This window comes from Notolepis coatsorum (genome assembly GCF_963971535.1).
Source record: "Notolepis coatsorum genome assembly, chromosome: 6".
NCBI lineage: Eukaryota > Metazoa > Chordata > Actinopteri > Aulopiformes > Paralepididae > Notolepis > Notolepis coatsorum.
In genome coordinates, this window is record NC_140170.1 from 167,718,786 (window position 1) to 167,738,194 (window position 19,409).

General features: G+C 45.8%; 1 protein-coding gene across 1 annotated transcript in view; it reads right to left on the bottom strand.

Annotated features, from left to right (window-relative positions):
* Window positions 1–19,409, bottom strand: part of LOC311230470 (vitamin D3 receptor B) — a gene marked incomplete at its 3' end in the record, with an annotated part of 139,522 nt that overhangs the window by 53,213 nt on the left and 66,900 nt on the right. The window contains exon 5 of the mRNA XM_084316762.1: window positions 5,086–5,282. Coding sequence (XP_084172888.1) covers window positions 5,086–5,282 — 197 coding nt within the window. The remainder of the gene's footprint in view (window positions 1–5,085; window positions 5,283–19,409) is intronic.

Genomic DNA, 19,409 nt, shown 5'->3' on the forward strand with positions numbered 1-19,409 from the left:
GCGACATAATCACAACAACACGCGAATGATATGCATATTAGATCACTCCTACCGCGACGGGCATAATAGTGAATGAGGATATGGAAGCATGTTGGGGACGCATTTGTTGGACGCGTTGCGCGCAGAGTTTACATAGAAACAGCGCGACTCCCGACAGCGCGACATCATCACAACAACACGCAAGGTTGTTAGGTTGTTTCTGTTTCTGTGATATATTTTCGGTGAAAAAACTCTTTCGGCCGAAAGCCGAAAGGCCATTTTTTGCCATTTTCGGCCGAAAACTTTCGGTGCCGAAATTTCGGTGCATCCCTAGTTTCTACACAGTTTTTGTGTTTATTATGTGCTGTATTTCTCAACGCCATTGTAATCGAGAGCTTGCTCTCAATGATCCTTCAAGATTAAATACAAATGTTGCTATACAGTATGTACTCTATCAACCTCCGGCTGAATGAAGTGTGAAAAGGAAAATCTACGTCATATTGTAAACGTACGGCACGACAATGTGACTGGAGGAGAAGGTGGTGGTGTTGGTGGTGGTGGCGGCGGCGGGCAGGGGGGTCAGGGATGGGTTAGCCTAAGTAACATTGAATAAGCTGTTTACAGGGAAAGTTGAGCCCTTTTCTCATTTCAGTACACATTCTGAATAAAAAGCGTGTGCGGTGTAATGGTGTGGAATGACCCTTAAGCGAACGAGGTCATCGCAATGGACTTGAGTGTGTCTATGGGGACAAAGGGGAGGGGGGGGTGGACGACGACGCTGGAGGTCAGATAACAGAGAGAGAGGGGGGCAGAGGAGAAACCAGTCTGAGGCCTTGTCCAGACTAAAACGATTTTGATCTTTTTCGTTTTCGTTTCGTTTTAAGGTTTCCGTAAAAAACGAAAACGTCTCAAGATAATAAGTGCGTTCCACAAATTTACTAAATAAATGTCTTTCCTGTTTTAGACTCTTTTATTTTGAAAATCCCCGACCGGAAGTGTTGTTGTGCCGTCCGGTCGTGAAGACCCGCCCTACTCTGCCTCTGATTCGCAGACAGTGGGTGGGGGAATCGGCCTACCGATATTATCGGCCGATATCGGCATTAAAATGTGATATCGGAAAATATCGGTATCGGTTTTCAAAAACATTTCTATAACCTTTATTTACCCAGGCAAGCAAGTAATAACAAATTCTGATTTTATTTATTGTATGCATAATGTTGTGTTAATTCCACAACAAGAGATATGTAATGTTAATTACCTGAAATTATTAAAAAATTTTGGGGGGGGGGAACCCTGCATATATCGGTATCGGTTGATATCGGTTGATATCGGTATCGGAAATTAAGCAAAAAATTATAAAAAATTAGGCAAAAAAGCCAATATCGAGCATCCCTAGATTGGACCAAAGCAGAGTTCAGTTGACAGACACACAGACAGTGGAGCAGTCGACATGCAGATTGCAGAGTGACAGAGACACTGCTCCTGCTTGCAGTTGAGATAGCAGAGAATTTCGACTTTTTGCATGTTGGCACTGTCTCGCAGATAATACATATGAAAAGAATAATTTGATATGTGTGTGACTGACTGTGTATATATATATATGTTGTTCTAAATAAATAATAATAACTTTATTTGTATAGCACCTTTCATACAGGGGATTGCAGTTCAAAGTGCTTTACATCAGTAAGATGTAAATAATAATAAAGTAATAATAATACATTATTTATTTATGAAATATTAAGTTTGGATTTTTTTTTTTTACAACTGAGGTAGGTCGATTATATTTTTAGAGACTGAAGTACCGAAAAAAGGTACCGTTGGGTACCGGTATCGATTCACAGGTACCGGTACCGTATCGGTTCAAATGTGAACGGTACCCATCCCTAGTAAACGGACCCTGAAGCTGCTTCACTGTGTTGTGTGAGTGACATGGGGCTGAGAGGCTAGAGGCTGGGGATGCTGAGGTGAGTGTTACAGTGAGGTGAGTGTTACAGTGAGGCGAGTGTTACAGTGAGGTGAGTGTTGTTACAGTGAGGTGAGTGTCACAGTGAGGTGAGTGTTACAGTGAGGTGAGTGTTACAGTGAGGTGAGTGTTACAGTGAGGTGAGTGTTACAGTGAGGTGAGTGTTACAGTGAGGTGAGTGTTGTTACAGTGAGGTGAGTGTTACAGTGAGGTGAGTGTTGTTACAGTGAGGTGAGTGTTGTTACAGTGAGGTGAGTGTTACAGTGAGGTGAGTGTTACAGTGAGGTGAGTGTTACAGTGAGGTGAGTGTTGTTACAGTGAGGTGAGTGTTACAGTGAGGTGAGTGTTACAGTGAGGTGAGTGTTACAGTGAGGTGAGTGTTACAGTGAGGTGAGTGTTACAGTGAGGCGAGTGTTACAGTGAGGTGAGTGTTGTTACAGTGAGGTGAGTGTTACAGTGAGGTGAGTGTTACAGTGAGGTGAGTGTCACAGTGAGGTGAGTGTTACAGTGAGGTGAGTGTTGTTACAGTGAGGTGAGTGTTACAGTGAGGTGAGTGTTGTTACAGTGAGGTGAGTGTTACAGTGAGGTGAGTGTTACAGTGAGGTGAGTGTTACAGTGAGGTGAGTGTTACAGTGAGGTGAGTGTTACAGTGAGGTGAGTGTTGTTACAGTGAGGTGAGTGTTACAGTGAGGTGAGTGTTACAGTGAGGTGAGTGTTGTTACAGTGAGGTGAGTGTTACAGTGAGGTGAGTGTTACAGTGAGGTGAGTGTTACAGTGAGGTGAGTGTTGTTACAGTGAGGTGAGTGTTACAGTGAGGTGAGTGTTACAGTGAGGTGAGTGTTGTTACAGTGAGGTGAGTGTTACAGTGAGCACAGTGAGGTGAGTGTTACAGTGAGGTGAGTGTCACAGTGAGGTGAGTGTTACAGTGAGGTGAGTGTTGTTACAGTGAGGTGAGTGTTACAGTGAGGTGAGTGTTACAGTGAGGTGAGTGTCACAGTGAGGTGAGTGTTACAGTGAGGTGAGTGTTGTTACAGTGAGGTGAGTGTTACAGTGAGCACAGTGAGGTGAGTGTTACAGTGAGGTGAGTGTCACAGTGAGGTGAGTGTTACAGTGAGGTGAGTGTTGTTACAGTGAGGTGAGTGTTACAGTGAGGTGAGTGTTACAGTGAGGTGAGTGTTGTTACAGTGAGGTGAGTGTTGTTACAGTGGGGTGAGTGTCACAGTGAGGTGAGTGTTACAGTGAGGTGAGTGTTGTTACAGTGAGGTGAGTGTTACAGTGAGGTGAGTGTCACAGTGAGGTGAGTGTCACAGTGAGGTGAGTGTTACAGTGAGGTGAGTGTTGTTACAGTGAGGTGAGTGTTACAGTGAGGTGAGTGTCACAGTGAGGTGAGTGTCACAGTGAGGTGAGTGTTACAGTGAGGTGAGTGTTGTTACAGTGAGGTGAGTGTTACAGTGAGGTGAGTGTTACAGTGAGGTGAGTGTTACAGTGAGGTGAGTGTTGTTACAGTGAGGTGAGTGTTGTTACAGTGAGGTGAGTGTCACAGTGAGGTGAGTGTTACAGTGAGGTGAGTGTCACAGTGAGGTGAGTGTTACAGTGAGGTGAGTGTTACAGTGAGGTGAGTGTTACAGTGAGGTGAGTGTTACAGTGAGGTGAGTGTCACAGTGAGGTGAGTGTTACAGTGAGGTGAGTGTTACAGTGAGGTGAGTGTTACAGTGAGGTGAGTGTTACAGTGAGGTGAGTGTTACAGTGAGGTGAGTGTCACAGTGTGGTGAGTGTTACAGTGAGGTGAGTGTTACAGTGAGGTGAGTGTTACAGTGAGGTGAGTGTCACAGTGTGGTGAGTGTTACAGTGAGGTGAGTGTTACAGTGAGGTGAGTGTTACAGTGAGGTGAGTGTGTGAGGTGAGTGTTACAGTGAGTGTTACGTGTTACAGTGAGGTGAGTGTTACAGTGAGGTGAGTGTTACAGTGAGGTGAGTGTGTGAGGTGAGTGTTACAGTGAGTGTTACGTGTTACAGTGAGGTGAGTGTTACAGTGAGGTGAGTGTCACAGTGAGGTGAGTGTGTGAGGTGAGTGTTACAGTGAGTGTTACGTGTTACAGTGAGGTGAGTGTTACAGTGAGGTGAGTGTGTGAGGTGAGTGTTACAGTGAGTGTTACGTGTTACAGTGAGGTGAGTGTCACAGTGAGGTGAGTGTTACAGTGAGGTGAGTGTCACAGTGAGGTGAGTGTTACAGTGAGGTGAGTGTTACAGTGAGGTGAGTGTTACAGTGAGGTGAGTGTCACAGTGAGGTGAGTGTTACAGTGAGGTGAGTGTTACAGTGAGGTGAGTGTTACAGTGAGGTGAGTGTTACAGTGAGGTGAGTGTTACAGTGAGGTGAGTGTTACAGTGAGGTGAGTGTCACAGTGTGGTGAGTGTTACAGTGAGGTGAGTGTTACAGTGAGGTGAGTGTTACAGTGAGGTGAGTGTGTGAGGTGAGTGTTACAGTGAGTGTTACGTGTTACAGTGAGGTGAGTGTTACAGTGAGGTGAGTGTCACAGTGAGGTGAGTGTGTGAGGTGAGTGTTACAGTGAGTGTTACGTGTTACAGTGAGGTGAGTGTTACAGTGAGGTGAGTGTCACAGTGAGGTGAGTGTTACAGTGAGGTGAGTGTTACAGTGAGGTGAGTGTCACAGTGAGGTGAGTGTCACAGTGAGGTGAGTGTTACAGTGAGGTGAGTGTTACAGTGAGGTGAGTGTTACAGTGAGGTGAGTGTTACAGTGAGGTGAGTGTCACAGTGAGGTGAGTGTTACAGTGAGGTGAGTGTTACAGTGAGGTGAGTGTTACAGTGAGGTGAGTGTCACAGTGAGGTGAGTGTTACAGTGAGGTGAGTGTTACAGTGAGGTGAGTGTTGTTACAGTGAGGTGAGTGTTACAGTGAGGTGAGTGTTACAGTGAGGTGAGTGTCACAGTGAGTTGAGTGTTACAGTGAGGTGAGTGTTACAGTGAGGTGAGTGTCACAGTGAGGTGAGTGTTGTTACAGTGAGGTGAGTGTCACAGTGAGGTGAGTGTTACAGTGAGGTGAGTGTCACAGTGAGTTGAGTGTTACAGTGAGGTGAGTGTCACAGTGAGTTGAGTGTTACAGTGAGGTGAGTGTCACAGTCACGGACCCTGAAGCGGGTGAAGTCGGAGTAGGAGTCGTCGTAGGTCTTGTGGTGCGCCTCCACCAGCGTGGCGATGACCTGGCTCTGATCGTCCGTCAGTCGGGGCCGCTGTGCCTCCCTCACGGCCTCCCGCTGAGCCTCCTCCTCCTTCCTGCGCTGGATCAGGTCCTTCTTCCTCTGCACCTCCTCGTCGGTCAGAATGACTGGGAGAAGAGGCAGAGAGAGGCGGAGGGTGTCAGTATGGGAGAGGCTTCAACTGGTCTCATACTCACAGACCGTTTGTGTTGAGGTCAAGGGTCTGGTGACAGGCTGTCTGTGGACGAGGCATTTCAATTTCATGGCATTTTGAAATCAACATTTTCAGCAAATCATGATGCGACGGGGTGAACATCCACCGTGACGTTTCCAGGGTGGCCTTCTGGTCAGAGAGATTGCCCCGTGACCAGAAGGTCACAGGTTCAATCCCTGAGACAGCCAGTGATCCCTTTCGAGGTGTCTTTTAACAAGACACAGCCTACCTGTTGCAGGGCCACAGCTAACTGCTGACGCTGCGCTCTATGACTGTGTTCCAGACACAACAACGTTACACAACAACGTTACGGTACACCATTACACAACAACGTTATGGAACAGTTACACAACAACATTACGGAACACTTTTCCCTGCTGATGGTTAAATGGCAACTTATAGGTTGTGGATAAAACTCATACATGTGTTCTCTTCATTCCTTCCTCTTTAACACATTGACTGCCAGCTATTGGCCTCATCCTGTTCTAGCTAGGCCACGCTTTAAAAGATAGGAGTGCTTCACCTTGTTTGTAGAGCTATATCTATATTCTATATTATAGCTATGGATACAATACTATGGTCATTTGATAGTAACTACCTTCTGTCCAAGATGCAAAAAATAATAAATGTTTTCATGAATACGTTTGCGCGTTATCCCCGTGGTGAATATAAGTATAGTTTTCGGAATGATCCGGGCTAATTCCTGGGAGGCTGAGATAAAGGGCGCAACGTGAATTATACTAAAAACATTGGCGTTTCATCCCTGGACACGCTACTATTTCAACTGTATATAATAGGTATTATGTTTCATCACGAATGCATGAAAGGGGGGGGGGGGGGGGGTCGTTTCTGATGCTTTGATTGCCAGTAACGGCATTCGTTATGAATACCATACACGCCGATCAGCTGGATCGGAATGAAAACATTGCAAGATCAAGCTGGAATTAATGTCAGATAGTCCTTACCTGAGGTCGGGGGTAATCCAAAAAGAATATTCCAATTGTTTGATCGCCATCTGGTCCATCTGATGTCCATCTGGTCCACAACATAATACGGCACAACACATGCATCGAGGGGCCCGGACCCGTTTCAATGCGACCAAGTGAATGTCTAGGCTTCCAGTTCCCTGTACTAAAAAACTGTGCCCGGAGCGGTTTAAACGTAACACCCGGTCTGGTACAGGGTTTACTGCACTCTCGATACTGCCACCTGGCAGGATCTGGCCGGTACTGCACCCTCTGTTTCCCAGTATGCATTTTAACCCTTTGGGTGCCGTTAACGTAGAACTACGTTTCTGTCGCCCGACGGTTGAGTGCTGGAAACGTAGATCTACGTTTTTCTCACGGTATTTCTTTTATTCGCTATTGCCATTCATAATTCAGTGCGGCACCTTGTGCATGCTGTACTGACTGTGTCTGAGCTGGCAGACGGTCTTATACCGCCCTCTAACGCCTTCGGCCGCTATTGCACTCCATTAGAAACTATGTAGTTTCTTTTCTCCACCGAGCTGCGCCGTGGGGGCGGGTCCTAAACACTCTGGCAAAACACGCGCTTGTAGGGATGGCTTGGACAACTGACCCCGCCCGCCTGTTCATGTGCAATGCCCAATAACGTCGGAGACAGGATCGCTGTGGATAACTGGAATGGCGATCAGATAATTGGATAATTTTTTTTTCATTACATCAGAGATCAGGTAAGGACTCTATATATCCAATCTTGCGTTGATCTGATATTTCCTGCGATTGAAGCTATCTGTGTGTGCTGTGTGTGGCTGTTTACCGTTGGGTGCAGGAGGGGGGGGGGGGGGGGGGGTGGAGCGCCGCGCTCCAGGGCCCATTTATTGTATACACGAGGAGACATGATAATGTCTGAAGGAGTCGACGGAAGGCTTCTTGTCTGAAAAAGCATGCAATTGGTCCACTGATGGATACATCTTGATATTTGTCTAGTCTAGTGTGTTCATTAGATGGGTGAAATCCTCTTTCAGTGCCTCTGTGACTGTTTTCTTAGGCAGTTAGCCTCTGCTATGCGTGCCATTAGCGTTAGCCACGCTTCTAGGCCTCTTCTCTTTTAGAAAGAATGATAAAAAAAAAATCTAAAATAAAAAAATACAAAAAAATTAAATAATAATAATATATACCGGTATATATATTTTTTTGCATTCGACTAAGAGGTTGGCAGTCGACTACGGCTCCTTTCGATCGATTAGTAGACTATTCGACTAATAGGGGTCAGCCCTAAAGGCCAGATGCACTTCCCGGAAGGGGCGTGGCACTCAATGTGTTAACGGCAACATACGGGTCAGTGACATTGAATCGAATATTCAAAAACGATCAAATAGCGAGTATACCCGTTGTTGGCATTCAAAGGATGGCGCCCAATAACAAGTATAATCGTTGTTGGCGGGGAATGAGTTAATGTCTGACCAAGGACAAGACACATAAGGCATTTGTCTGATCAAGATTCCAGTGCGTTGCCCAATAGGCTCCTTCTCAAGTGTTTTGGCCTGTGTGAAATGATTAAGTGGTCATCGTTTGTTAACATAGGTCTGCCTTTTGTTCAATAACGCTTTGAAACAGGAGATTGAGGATGATAGATATGAAACATTTGATAATCATCCAAAACGGTTGACATAAATCAACAGTTCACGAGTAACACAAACATTCTTCACACTGCACGGAACGTCGCCGGCTGACGCTGTCAGTCTGTACGGAACAGTGTAGTGTTATATGATCTTCCGTACACAGAGGGGTGAGGTATTTCTCAACGATGCTATTGGTTCAAAACACCATCAATCAAAGTGTAGACTGTAGAGAACGAGCAGACAACAAACATGCTGGTCTGGTTCCCTGACGACGGAGGAATGGTGCCTGACATGCGTCAAGGAGTTACCGAGTGTAGGGAACATAGTTAGTCTGGGTTACCGTTTCAAAGATTCAGTGTTCAAGTTCAAGTTGCTTTTATTTGTCACGTATAAAGTACATGTACATTACAGTGAAATGTTTGGTTCATACACATACAGCCTCATTATAGCCTCATATATTATATAATATAATATATATTGATATACTATTTAGTTATAGTATAATACAATTAAAATAATACAATTATATAGTATAATAGTATAGTATATAGAAGTATAATATAGAATAATACATGATATAGAACAGCATACTATAAATACATATAGATAAATGTGTGTGTGTGTATAAATGAATGAACCTCAGTAAATATGCAATTAAACTGATACACAAAATTTTATTATTTATGTTACCGGTAATTTAATTAGTTTGGTTTGGTAAACATTGTGCTATGCACAGTCTATCAGTGTACTGTATGTATGTATGTTGGGGCAGGTACAATAAGAGTTTTCTTCTTCCTGTTCCTTTCGGCCATGGAATTTAGTGGATCATATTAAGTTAACTATATGTACTGCAGACACTGTTGGACTGTAACAATTCCATGTACGAATAAATAAAAATGTAATTAAATTAAATTAAATCAGCCAATAATCAAAGCAAAGTTTCAATGTGTCATGTAAATGAGAGCTAAGCGGTAGATTCGTTTTCCGAATGTTCTCACGACTAAAAGCACTCGTCTGAGAAGGACCGACTTTCAGAATTACCATTGGATTATTATTTCTATAAGCTATATTTTATAGGCTGATATAGGCCTATTTTAGGAATGGTCAAAAGCATCGGAATCCTGATCCTGGCATCGATTACGACGGCAGCGATCGAAGATTTGAAGCATCATGGGGGTCAGCCATGGCTCTTTAAGAGTCTTTTAACGCTCTTAGAGCAGGAATCAACACCACGCTGGAGACACTGCCCATCTGAGCCGAGATCGGTCACTAAATAGTCCGGGGGAAACGGATACAATGATGTTAGACGACCAGCGTTTGCAAGCTTTTCACTGAGCTTGTGTCCATCTGTGTGTGTGTGTGTGTGTGTGTGTGTGTGTGTGTGTGTGTGTGTGTGTGTGTGTGTTCCAACACGCTAAAGGGGAGAGAGAGAGAGAGAGAGAGAGAGAGAGAGAGAGAGAAGATAGATAGATAGATAGATAGATAGATAGATAGATAGATAGATAGATAGATAGATAGAGAGAGAGAGAGAGAGAGAGAGAGAGAGAGAGAGAGAGAGAGAGAGAGAAGAGAGAGATAGGGACTTGTTGTTGTCGAGAGGAAGGGGCGGGGGTCCATATGGAGCCCCCTGCTGGCTCTGGACAACAGAACGCATTGTCTCTGCTGTTCCCTCCTTGTTGTTCTAGCCACTGAATTAGCTCACAGAGAGAAAGAGAGAGAGAGAGAGAGAGAGAGAGAGAGAGAGAGAGAGAGAGAGAGCAAGAGAGAGCGAGAGAGGAAGAGAGACAGAGAGAGAGAGAGAGAGAGAGAGAGAGAGAGAGAGAGAGAGAGAGAGAGAGAGAGAGAGAGAGGGAGAGAGGGAGAGAGAGGAAGAGAGAGAGAGGGGGGGGGAGAGAGAGAGAGAGAGGGGGGGGAGAGAGAGAGAGAGAGAGAGAGAGAGAGAGAGAGAGAGAGAGAGAGAGAGCGAGAGCGCTCCGTCTCTCCGGCGTGCTGCTGTTCTCCTCAGTATAAGTGCATTCTGCTGGCTCCGGTTCACGTACAGTGAATCCAAGCGTCCGTGTCGTCACTCTCCTGGAATCCACAGAGAAACTCTGGGAACAATATCAGGGGCGAGCGGGGAGCGCGGGGGGGGGGTTTCGCTTCAAAGAGGCCCCCAAAACGGACAATATCCGGGTTTCGGCAGAACCCAAGAAAGAAACCTTTACCGACGCTATTTACAGGCGGCGAAAAAACAAACAAAAGAGAAAGTCCACGGCGAGCAGGAGGGAGGGGCGCCCGGGAGCAGACTGTACATAACAGCAGGTGTTTAAACTTCAGATAGGAGCCTTACTTACTGTACACACACACGGCCGGAGGAGCCTCCGAGAGGCGCTTTAACGGGGGCAAAGACCGAACGCTGCCTGACCCCACGGCCCCAGATGTTATATAATATTTATAGAGGGAGCAGCGGAGGGGCCCCTGGCAGCAGGAAGAGTTATGGCTGCTGGGTAATGTGTGAAATGAATCCTATTAATTCAACTGAAGTCCCCCGGAGACAAACAAGCAGAGGCCCAATGATTAGGGATTAGTGCTTTTGAAATATTTTAGTGTCAAAACGCAGCACAGGGAAACATGACAGGGTTCAAAATGTACTTTGTCCCGCTGGTGACACCAAATAGGGCTGGGTAATAATATGACCAATATATCATATCACAATATTTTCCTTCGTTTTGACAGTATGATAACGGAATGCGACGGTATAGTTTTCGAGTACAAATTACATTGTGATGACATATTTGCAATGTCTTTATCTTGTACTACAATGGTCAAGATCCATTTCATATATTTCATATACCGTATATTGTGGATGACGGCAGGCACGTGCACACATAGGGGTGAAGGGGTGCCCGGGCACCTGCCTTTTTCATTTTTCATTAGAAAGTGCCCTTTTTATGCCACCCTCTTTTTATTTATTTTTTTACTGTTGCACATATAGATATACTGCCCTGCCCTTCCAAATGAAAGATGTCACGATAGAATCTAAATATTAGGTAAAGAAAGAGAGAGAAATGCCACCCCTCTCGTAAATAATAGGTCCTTCCAGCCTGGATTCGTTCTGACAGAAAACAGAATAATTTTGATTGACAGTCGAGTCTGCCAATTACGTCACACCGCTGGCACCCGCCCTGCTGTTCTTAGCACCAATCGGCAAGCGCTATTAGTTTTTGACTTCCTGAATGTCCTGTGTGCTCATAGATATATATATCTATGTGTGTGCTGACAACAACAAAGCTACAGTGCTAACAATAAGCTATTTGGCTGGATGCAGTCTGGACAGTGGATATACATCAAGACAACAGTCTGTGACTGTGGGACAGTGGACATAATACTTCTTCAAGCCCTCCTGACCTGGACCACGTTTCAACTAAACAAGGTAGTTCTGTATCGTATAGCTCTCGCTCGGCGTCACTCTCTGCACTGTCCTCGCACACGTGCACGCGCACTGAATAAAGACCACAATGTACCTTTAATCCCAATATTTGTCTGACCACACCCCTATCAGCTTACCCATATAAGCAGGGGTGGGGCCACCCACTCGCCTCCTTCTCGCTTTCACCACAAGGAAGTGCCTCGGTAGATCCCCACTTGAAGTGATGTGATGGTAGGAGAAGAGTTGGAAAACAAGGATACGTTGACATCATATCTTTATTTTCTCTCTCACTATTTGAGAAAATACGGCGATATTGTCTTCGTACTGGAGTGTCTGGAAGATGATGATCATTCTAAAAATCCTCCACCGGATTTCGTATTGGGAGTTCGCGCCGCTACATGCCTTTCCAACTGCAGTCCTTGCTGTGTGCTGGTTGCGGTAAAGACACAGCTGGGCTGTAGGACGCGCCGCTGTTGTGAGAAGCGGTGGGTTCCAGGTTTGGTGAGTTATGTTTTGCTGGCAAGCTCCACTTGTCTGTTAGTGCTATGGGGGCTAGTTGACAATGTTTATGAAAACCGGCCCCAGACTAGGGTCCTTTGTTCAGCCTCCTAGGCGACAGAAGACCTTGGTCTGAAGCCCATTATAGTTTAACTAGTGGGCCACGACCATTAACACTGGTGATCCCTGTGTTTTCTGGACGAGTGGATGTCTCTCTGTCACCGTGTTAGGCCCCATCTTTCATATCCAAATGAGAGTATTCCCTCACGAGGAGATATGGGCATAGATGTTCATTAGCGGAAGATCTGTGTTCAAAGTCAGCTACACAGGCCAGTTGGGTATTGTGCTGGCTCCGTCGGGTGTTGGTAAAATCACCGTTGTAAAACTGTGTTGACATCTTGTTTCTCTTTTCTCTTAAAAAGTGAGGAGGGTTTCAGAACGGCGGCCTGTCTGGGTTGAGTGTTATATCATTGTGTACAAGTTCAGGTGATAGCTGCTTAGCTTACGTGCTAGTGGTGGCCTACTGTTAGCCAGTCAGCTGTTAGCTGCGGCGCTAGCCTGCTGTGATCACTAGGTGGCCTACCTGGCTAGGCTAGGAAACGTTAGCTTGCTGCTGTCGCTGCTTAGCTTACGTGCTAGTGGTGGCCTACTGTTAGCCAGTCAGCTGTTAGCTGCGGCGCTAGCCTGCTGTGATCACTAGGTGGCCTACCTGGCTAGGCTAGGAAACGTTAGCTTGCTGCTGTCGCTGCTTAGCTTACGTGCTAGTGGTGGCCTACTGTTAGCCAGTCAGCTGTTAGCTGCGGCGCTAGCCTGCTGTGATCACTAGGTGGCCTACCTGGCTAGGCTAGGAAACGTTAGCTTGCTGCTATCGGCCGAGGCCCAGCGCGGGGTGGCTCCGGCCCCTCGCGCGCCGCCGCGGTTCTCAACTCTCCTCTCCCTCACGGGGAGAGGCGGGGGGGATTCGAAGCTCCCCTCTGGTCGCGTGCGCCGTTCGCTCGGCGTCTCGCGGGCAGGGGCGGTAGCGACCGACGGTTGGAGCGGCCGTTAGCTTAATGCTACTCTGTTGAACGTGCTTTGATTATAACATGTTTTAAACACTCTTGACTACGACGTCATCTTTGACAGAGGATGTTCGTCGACCCTGCCCTGAGCCAGGACGGCAAGGACTGCGTCAACAAAGGGGACCGTAGCGACGGGTTGGAGCGGCGACGCTGGCCGGGTCGGCAACACAGAACGGCTGTGTTTACTACGGTGCCTTGAGACTGCACTTCGTTGATCTACGCTCCGGGTAGGCAAGGTTTGGCCAGACCTTGTACACTTCTTCTGGATTTCCCTTCTAAATGTTTTGTAAATAACGATGTTTTCCAAAACGAATGTTGCTGCACTACATTTAGGATACGACGCAAGTTATGTGTGAATTGTCTTGTCACTGGTATTTAGCTTCTCCATGCAAATCGGGTTGTTGTTACAGATGTGAAAATGATCTGGTTTGTTGTGTTGAGAAACATCATGTGTGTTTATATGTACCGTGTACTCACAACTAAGGGGGTTAACTAACCTATAAAGCTATGCTTAGTGACAAATGAGTAAAGAATGATTATTTTCTCAGCCTGTAATGACAATGAACAGTGTGTTCACATATTAACAGGTTTTCCTGTTTTAACTGGCCGTATTAAGGGTAAAGTAGGAGGATTGTGTTTCCCCCCGGTTCCCTGGGGACTTCTTCATCCTCCTTTCAGACATGTTGTTGCACTACATTGTGTCACTGTGTGGTAGGGATACGATGTAACCCTTAGCTTGATTGCTGAGGTTGTGCTAAAACTGCTGGAGAAACTTTATTTTCCTAAAAGAAAAAATTGTTTGGTCGCTTTCGTGTGTGCTTAGCTAGGCCTGTGGCCGATACTAATCGAGAATTATGTATTCTCTCATTATGAAAAACGGCGTTCCTCTGTAGAATGTTTTTGCCATTTTTTGTAGGTGATGATGGATTGTGTGTGTCATGTGACCTACAACTGGGTTGGACTGGCCACAGAAGCACATGTGTAAGTTTGGTACCGGGGCTCTTGGAGAGCCCTCTCTATTCTGTGTTTTTTCCTTAGTAAAAATCAGATAGCAGGTTAGCTCATGCGCTGTGTGAAGCTGTCAGACGTTTCATAGAGCTGACTATGACTGTGTCATACTCTCTTTTTGTCATTACATCGTATCATGGGTGTGGGGTCGTAAAGGGGTGAACTGGTAACTTTTCCTCCCCTTTTTTCTGTTGGTCAGGGGTAAACCCACCTGTCCTTCAAGGTTCCTGTCACGTTGCGGTTCGGCACGTTACAGGGTGAGGGGGGGAGGGAGTTTCCTGGTCCCACGGCCTGGAATATTGGGCGTGTGCGTTCATATCTGGGGGATGATGACGGAATGGATCTGAACATATGTAGAGGGGTCTCACGCCCTGGGGGTGGGCCACCGGGCGCGGTTCGCCCGAACGTCTGGGTGGCGCCTTCTTTTCATGTTTAAGATCAACACGCATATCTGCCCCTTCTCCTGGAGTAGGCATGTCGGCGTGGTTAGGGCACGGGACTGGTTCTGGTCACGCTGGTCCGGATCAGTTGAACCCGTTGTCCGCCGGGGATGCAGATCTGCTGTTCTGGTACCCTGAGGGACTTGGGCTTTTTTCAGGGGGAAAAATGCCAGGTCGGTCCGGGTGTCACAGGGTTAAGCGCTATGGAGACCCTGGTTGGGTAAATTTTTTACTCAGCACTGTCGTAATGGCTTACGGCCATGCCAACCTGTACACGCTCGATCTCGTCAGATCTCGGCCGCTACACAGGTTTGTCCTGGTTAGTACTTGGTTGGGAGACCGCCTGGGAATACCAAGTACGGTGTGCTTGGGGCTGGTTCTCCATTCTTTTTCGCTCCTCTCTCACGCATGGCGAAGAGGGGCCTGTTGGGGTGGTCTTTGACCTCCTCTGGTGACCCTGTGCTTCCCGTATCGCCGGGCCCGGTCCGAAGTCATGTTTTGTCGACCCGTAGGCCTGGGTTAACCCTTTTTTGAAAACTGAAACACTTGTACTGCGGTATAGCCGGTGTATACCCGCAGGTGTGTTTTGGAGTTTTTTTCTTGAGGGGTTATAGGAACAACCACCGCATTGGGTAACACCAAGGTGGTTGATTCCCTGGTGTGTTGGAGCAGTGTCAACTCCCGGGTTCACCGGTTGAGGGTGCCCCTGCACGTTCATGACGTCTGCCAATCGTGTCAGCCTTCTCTGCCTCAACCCTCTGGGTGGGGGCTTTTTAAATGGAGGCTTGGTCATGCAACAACGCCAGCTTACGCCCCTTCCGCCGGGGCGGCTGTGTTCAGCTGTCCCCTCTGGCGCCTGTCTCGTCCGCAGTCTCCAGGCTAGGGTTAACAGCCTGTTGCCTGGTTTTTCCCCGGTGCGCTGCCTGCTTCCGTTGGTTAACCTTTTTTGTGTGCTTACGGCCATGCTGACTGCCTGTTCTGCAGGGTCAGTGTGCCAGGCGGTGTACTATTGGGGGGACAGGGCCCGCTCGGCTGAGGGGCCTTTGTCCGAATACGCTGGCGATGTGGGGGGCGGGGTCACTAAGTGCCCACCTGGTGGGGTCTTGATGCTGGCATCATGGACTTCTCCGGGCTCCCGTTCCAGGGGGTCCAGTCCCTTTGGTGGGTCTGGGTCTTCCTTCGCGCTCCGCTGCTACGGCCTTGCCACGGGGTTGGGTTTGCCCTTGACCCCGTGATTCTGGGGGCAGTAACGAGGTTGTTCCCTCCGTTCCCGGGTGGCATGCGGGTTGTGCGTGTGTGTAGTCGTGGGGTCAAGCCACGGTCTGCTCACCCTGTGCGTTGAGTTGCTTGAGTGCCTCTTCGCAGGGTCGGGTCCGTCGCCCTCCCGTGAAGCCCCCAATAGGGGGGGTGCCCTCCATTAGGGTGGGTCGGGGGGGCTCGGCCCTCCCTGTTCTGATGGTTGTGGGGGGCTTTCAGCGGGGTGTATTTGTCGGCCGATGGCTCTCGCTCGGCCTCCCTTGTGCAGAGAGTGACGCCGAGCGAGAGCTATACGATGCAGAACGTTAGGTTATGACTATAACCAAGTTCTGTTAGTATAGTGACGCTCGGCGTCCGACGCCGCTGCAGCCCTTGATCTCGCCTTGTGGTGAAAGCTTGGGAAGGAGGCGAGTGGGTGGCCCCACCCCTGCTTATATGGGTAAGCTGATAGGGGTGTGGTCAGACAAATATTGGGATTAAAGGTACATTGTGGTCTTTATTCAGTGCGCGTGCACGTGTGCGAGGACAGTGCAGAGAGTGACGCCGAGCGTCACTATACTAACAGAACTTGGTTATAGTCATAACCTAACGTTAATGCGGTCTCTCTCTCTCTCTCTCTCTCTCTCTAGCTCTCGTCAACACAGCGTGTTAATTTCGGCATGCCGCCCGCAGCTGTTGGTCTGGAGCGCATATTGTGTTATTAAAGGGACACTATGTAGTTTTGGTGACATCTATCGGTGAAACTGAATGTACCATAGACTTGTATTAACCCCAAAAATCGGGCTTGCGCGCTATGCGCGCTCGCATTGCATTTAATAATTGATGCCCTTTTCTCCTTTCGGGCACCTGCCTTTCTCAAATCAAATCAAATCAAATTTATTTATAGGGCCCGACAACACACGTTAATGTCCCCATGGGCCGTACAGGTCTTCTTTAAACAAGTCAAGAAGACAACATAACAATAAGTCAAGAACAGAACAAGAACACCATAGGGTCCAAACATTTTTTAGATGAAACATTTTTTAGATTCTAAAGTCCTGTGCACGACGGTATAGTAAAAAGTAAACACATACCTTTGCATGGATCTATGACGGTATACCTTCATGTTGGTATACCTGCTACCAGCCCGAACAGCAACTTTCTCATTCGGTAGCACTTTCTTTTTGTTGCTGCTAGGAATGCTCCATATTGGCTTTTTTACCGATACCGATATACCGATATTGTCCAACTCTTAATTTCCGATACCGATATCAACCCCCCCAAAAACGAAATAATTTCAGGTAATTAACATTACATATCTCTTGTTGTGGAATTAACACAACATTATGCATACTTTTGACAATAAATAAAATCTGGATTTGTTCTTACTTGCTTGCCTGGGTAAATAAAGGTTATAGATTTTTTTTTTTTTTTTTTAAACCGATACCGATATTTTCCGATATCACATTTGTATGCCAATATCGGCTGATAATATCGGACATCCCTAGTTGCTGCGTGGTATTTACAACATTGCACGCCTTTTCAAGCTTAAGAGTTGCCTGCCATGGATTGTTGCTTTCTAAATCAACACTCACTGTGGAGGACGTCTGAACGGGAGACTCACAGGTCCATGGTTTGCATTTGTTGCATATAAGCAACATGTTTGTTTTGACATAATAATAATAATAATAATAATAATAATAATAATAATAATAATAATAATAATAATAATAATAATAATAATAATAATAATAATAATAATAATAATAATAATAATAATAATAATAACAATAACAATGTGAGCTAAAAGCTAAATAAGCTACAAACTTACCTCTTCACCGTAGCCTTTTAATACACTATCATTGCACCTAGACTGTGATTGTTGTATTGTCGATGACAACTGGTGGCCCCCAATGGGGTAAAGAGGATTAAGTCAAGCAAGTCAGATGACAACTATTTTATTGCACTGCACTATTGCATTATTTTACTCTGTCTATTCTATTTTAAGCACTTTGTTTTTTTTACCCCTTTTCTTATCAACCATATTGTGTAAACATCTAAAATACTAGATTGACATGTCCATTTTATATGCGTATGCCAATTTCTTGACTTTGTCCATTTTGCTGCCGTCTATTTTATGCTAATGTTATGCTTATTTTATGCCTAATTGTATGTCTTCACTTTATGCATTGCTCTTGATCTGCCAATTTTGTGCTCATTTTATGCCCGTATTTTTTTACTGCCGTGAAGCAGTTTGAGCTGCTATACAAATAAAGTTTATTATTATTATTATTATATGGACAGGAGAAGAGACATTTTAAGCAGGATTGGGATGAGGCAAGAGCCAGGATTAGAGTCACATGTTCAGTGACTCAACAGGAGTGAAAACATGGCTGCTCTCTCCTCCTCTGCAGCACTTGTGCCCTTCGCTGGCTCCGCCTCCCTCTTGTTATTCATGTCTTGTCCCTCCTCTCCCCTTATTTAGCTTTTTCAAATAATCAGCTATGTACTAGGGATGGGCGAAACTCACAGAATTACTACTCGATAGTCACCGCAAACTTTTCCATTACTAATCGAAAATCTAGTCTCTCTTCTTTTCTGTTCTGCCAGCTCTTAACACTGTTATGCTACCTAGCTAGCTAGCTACCTGTACCCAGCACACAGTTCAGTGGTGTAACAGTTAATAGGTTCCCCTCTCAATAAACTAGACAGTGTAGGTGCCGGTAAAAACGCTAAACGAATAGATTTTTTTTTAAATAATTGAACCGACTATTTGAATATTGGAAAATCTACGTCCATCCATACTATCTACCTTATTCTGACCCGCCCACTTCTGCCATTGTAGTTCTATATCTGGTTGCTGAACTTCATGGCAAGAAGATGCTAGCTGGTGTAGATATTCCCTAGCTGAATAAATAATACATCTACATGGACACATCTGCTTAGCTAGTTCATTCTTCATGTAAGAACGATAACTGTGAAGAGAAATGGGGTGACAATGGCTCAGGTGGTAGAGCAGTCGTCTGGTAAATCAGAAAGTTCCAGGTTCTAATCCAGCTCCCTACCAGCAGCATGTTGTCCTTGAGCAAGACACTTTTTAAGACACCATAATTGCTCCCGATGAGCAGTTTGGCACCTTACATGGTTGCCTCCACGGTCGGTGTGTGAGTGAATGAGTGAATGTGTGGCATAAGTTGTAAAGGGCTTTGGATAAGATTTACAGTTCATTTAGCAAAAACTGTTAAAAAAGTTAATTGTTTTTCTCTTCTCTCTCACTCTCTCTCCCCCCCCTCTCTCTCCCCCACTATCTCTCTCCCTCTCTATATATCTCTCTCACACTCTTCTCTTTCCTCCCCCTCTCTCTCTTCTCTCTCTCTCTAGGCTAATATATCTCTTTCTACATACTGACCTGGAAGGCTAATAATCCCTTTATAGATACTGACCTGGAAGGCTAATAATCCCTTTATACAGGGATTAAAGCAAAAAAATATCTCCTGACTGAACTTTTTTTCAGGCCAAGTCATATTCTTATTTTAACCTCCACTATATATTTTTATTTAATAGCGTTAGCATTTTAAGGGAACTAGATAATTTTAAACATCTTTTCTATTGCCAGTTTGCTTTTACGTAATATCAATGCTGTTTTCAATTCATTAAATGAAACTGATTGCAAGGGTTGACTGACTTTGTCATACAAATAAACAAATATACATACTGTAACTTTTCAGTATTGTGTATAGTTAAAATTATGTATTGTCTATAGTTAAAATTCAGTATTGTGTATTGTGTATAGTGTATTGTGTAT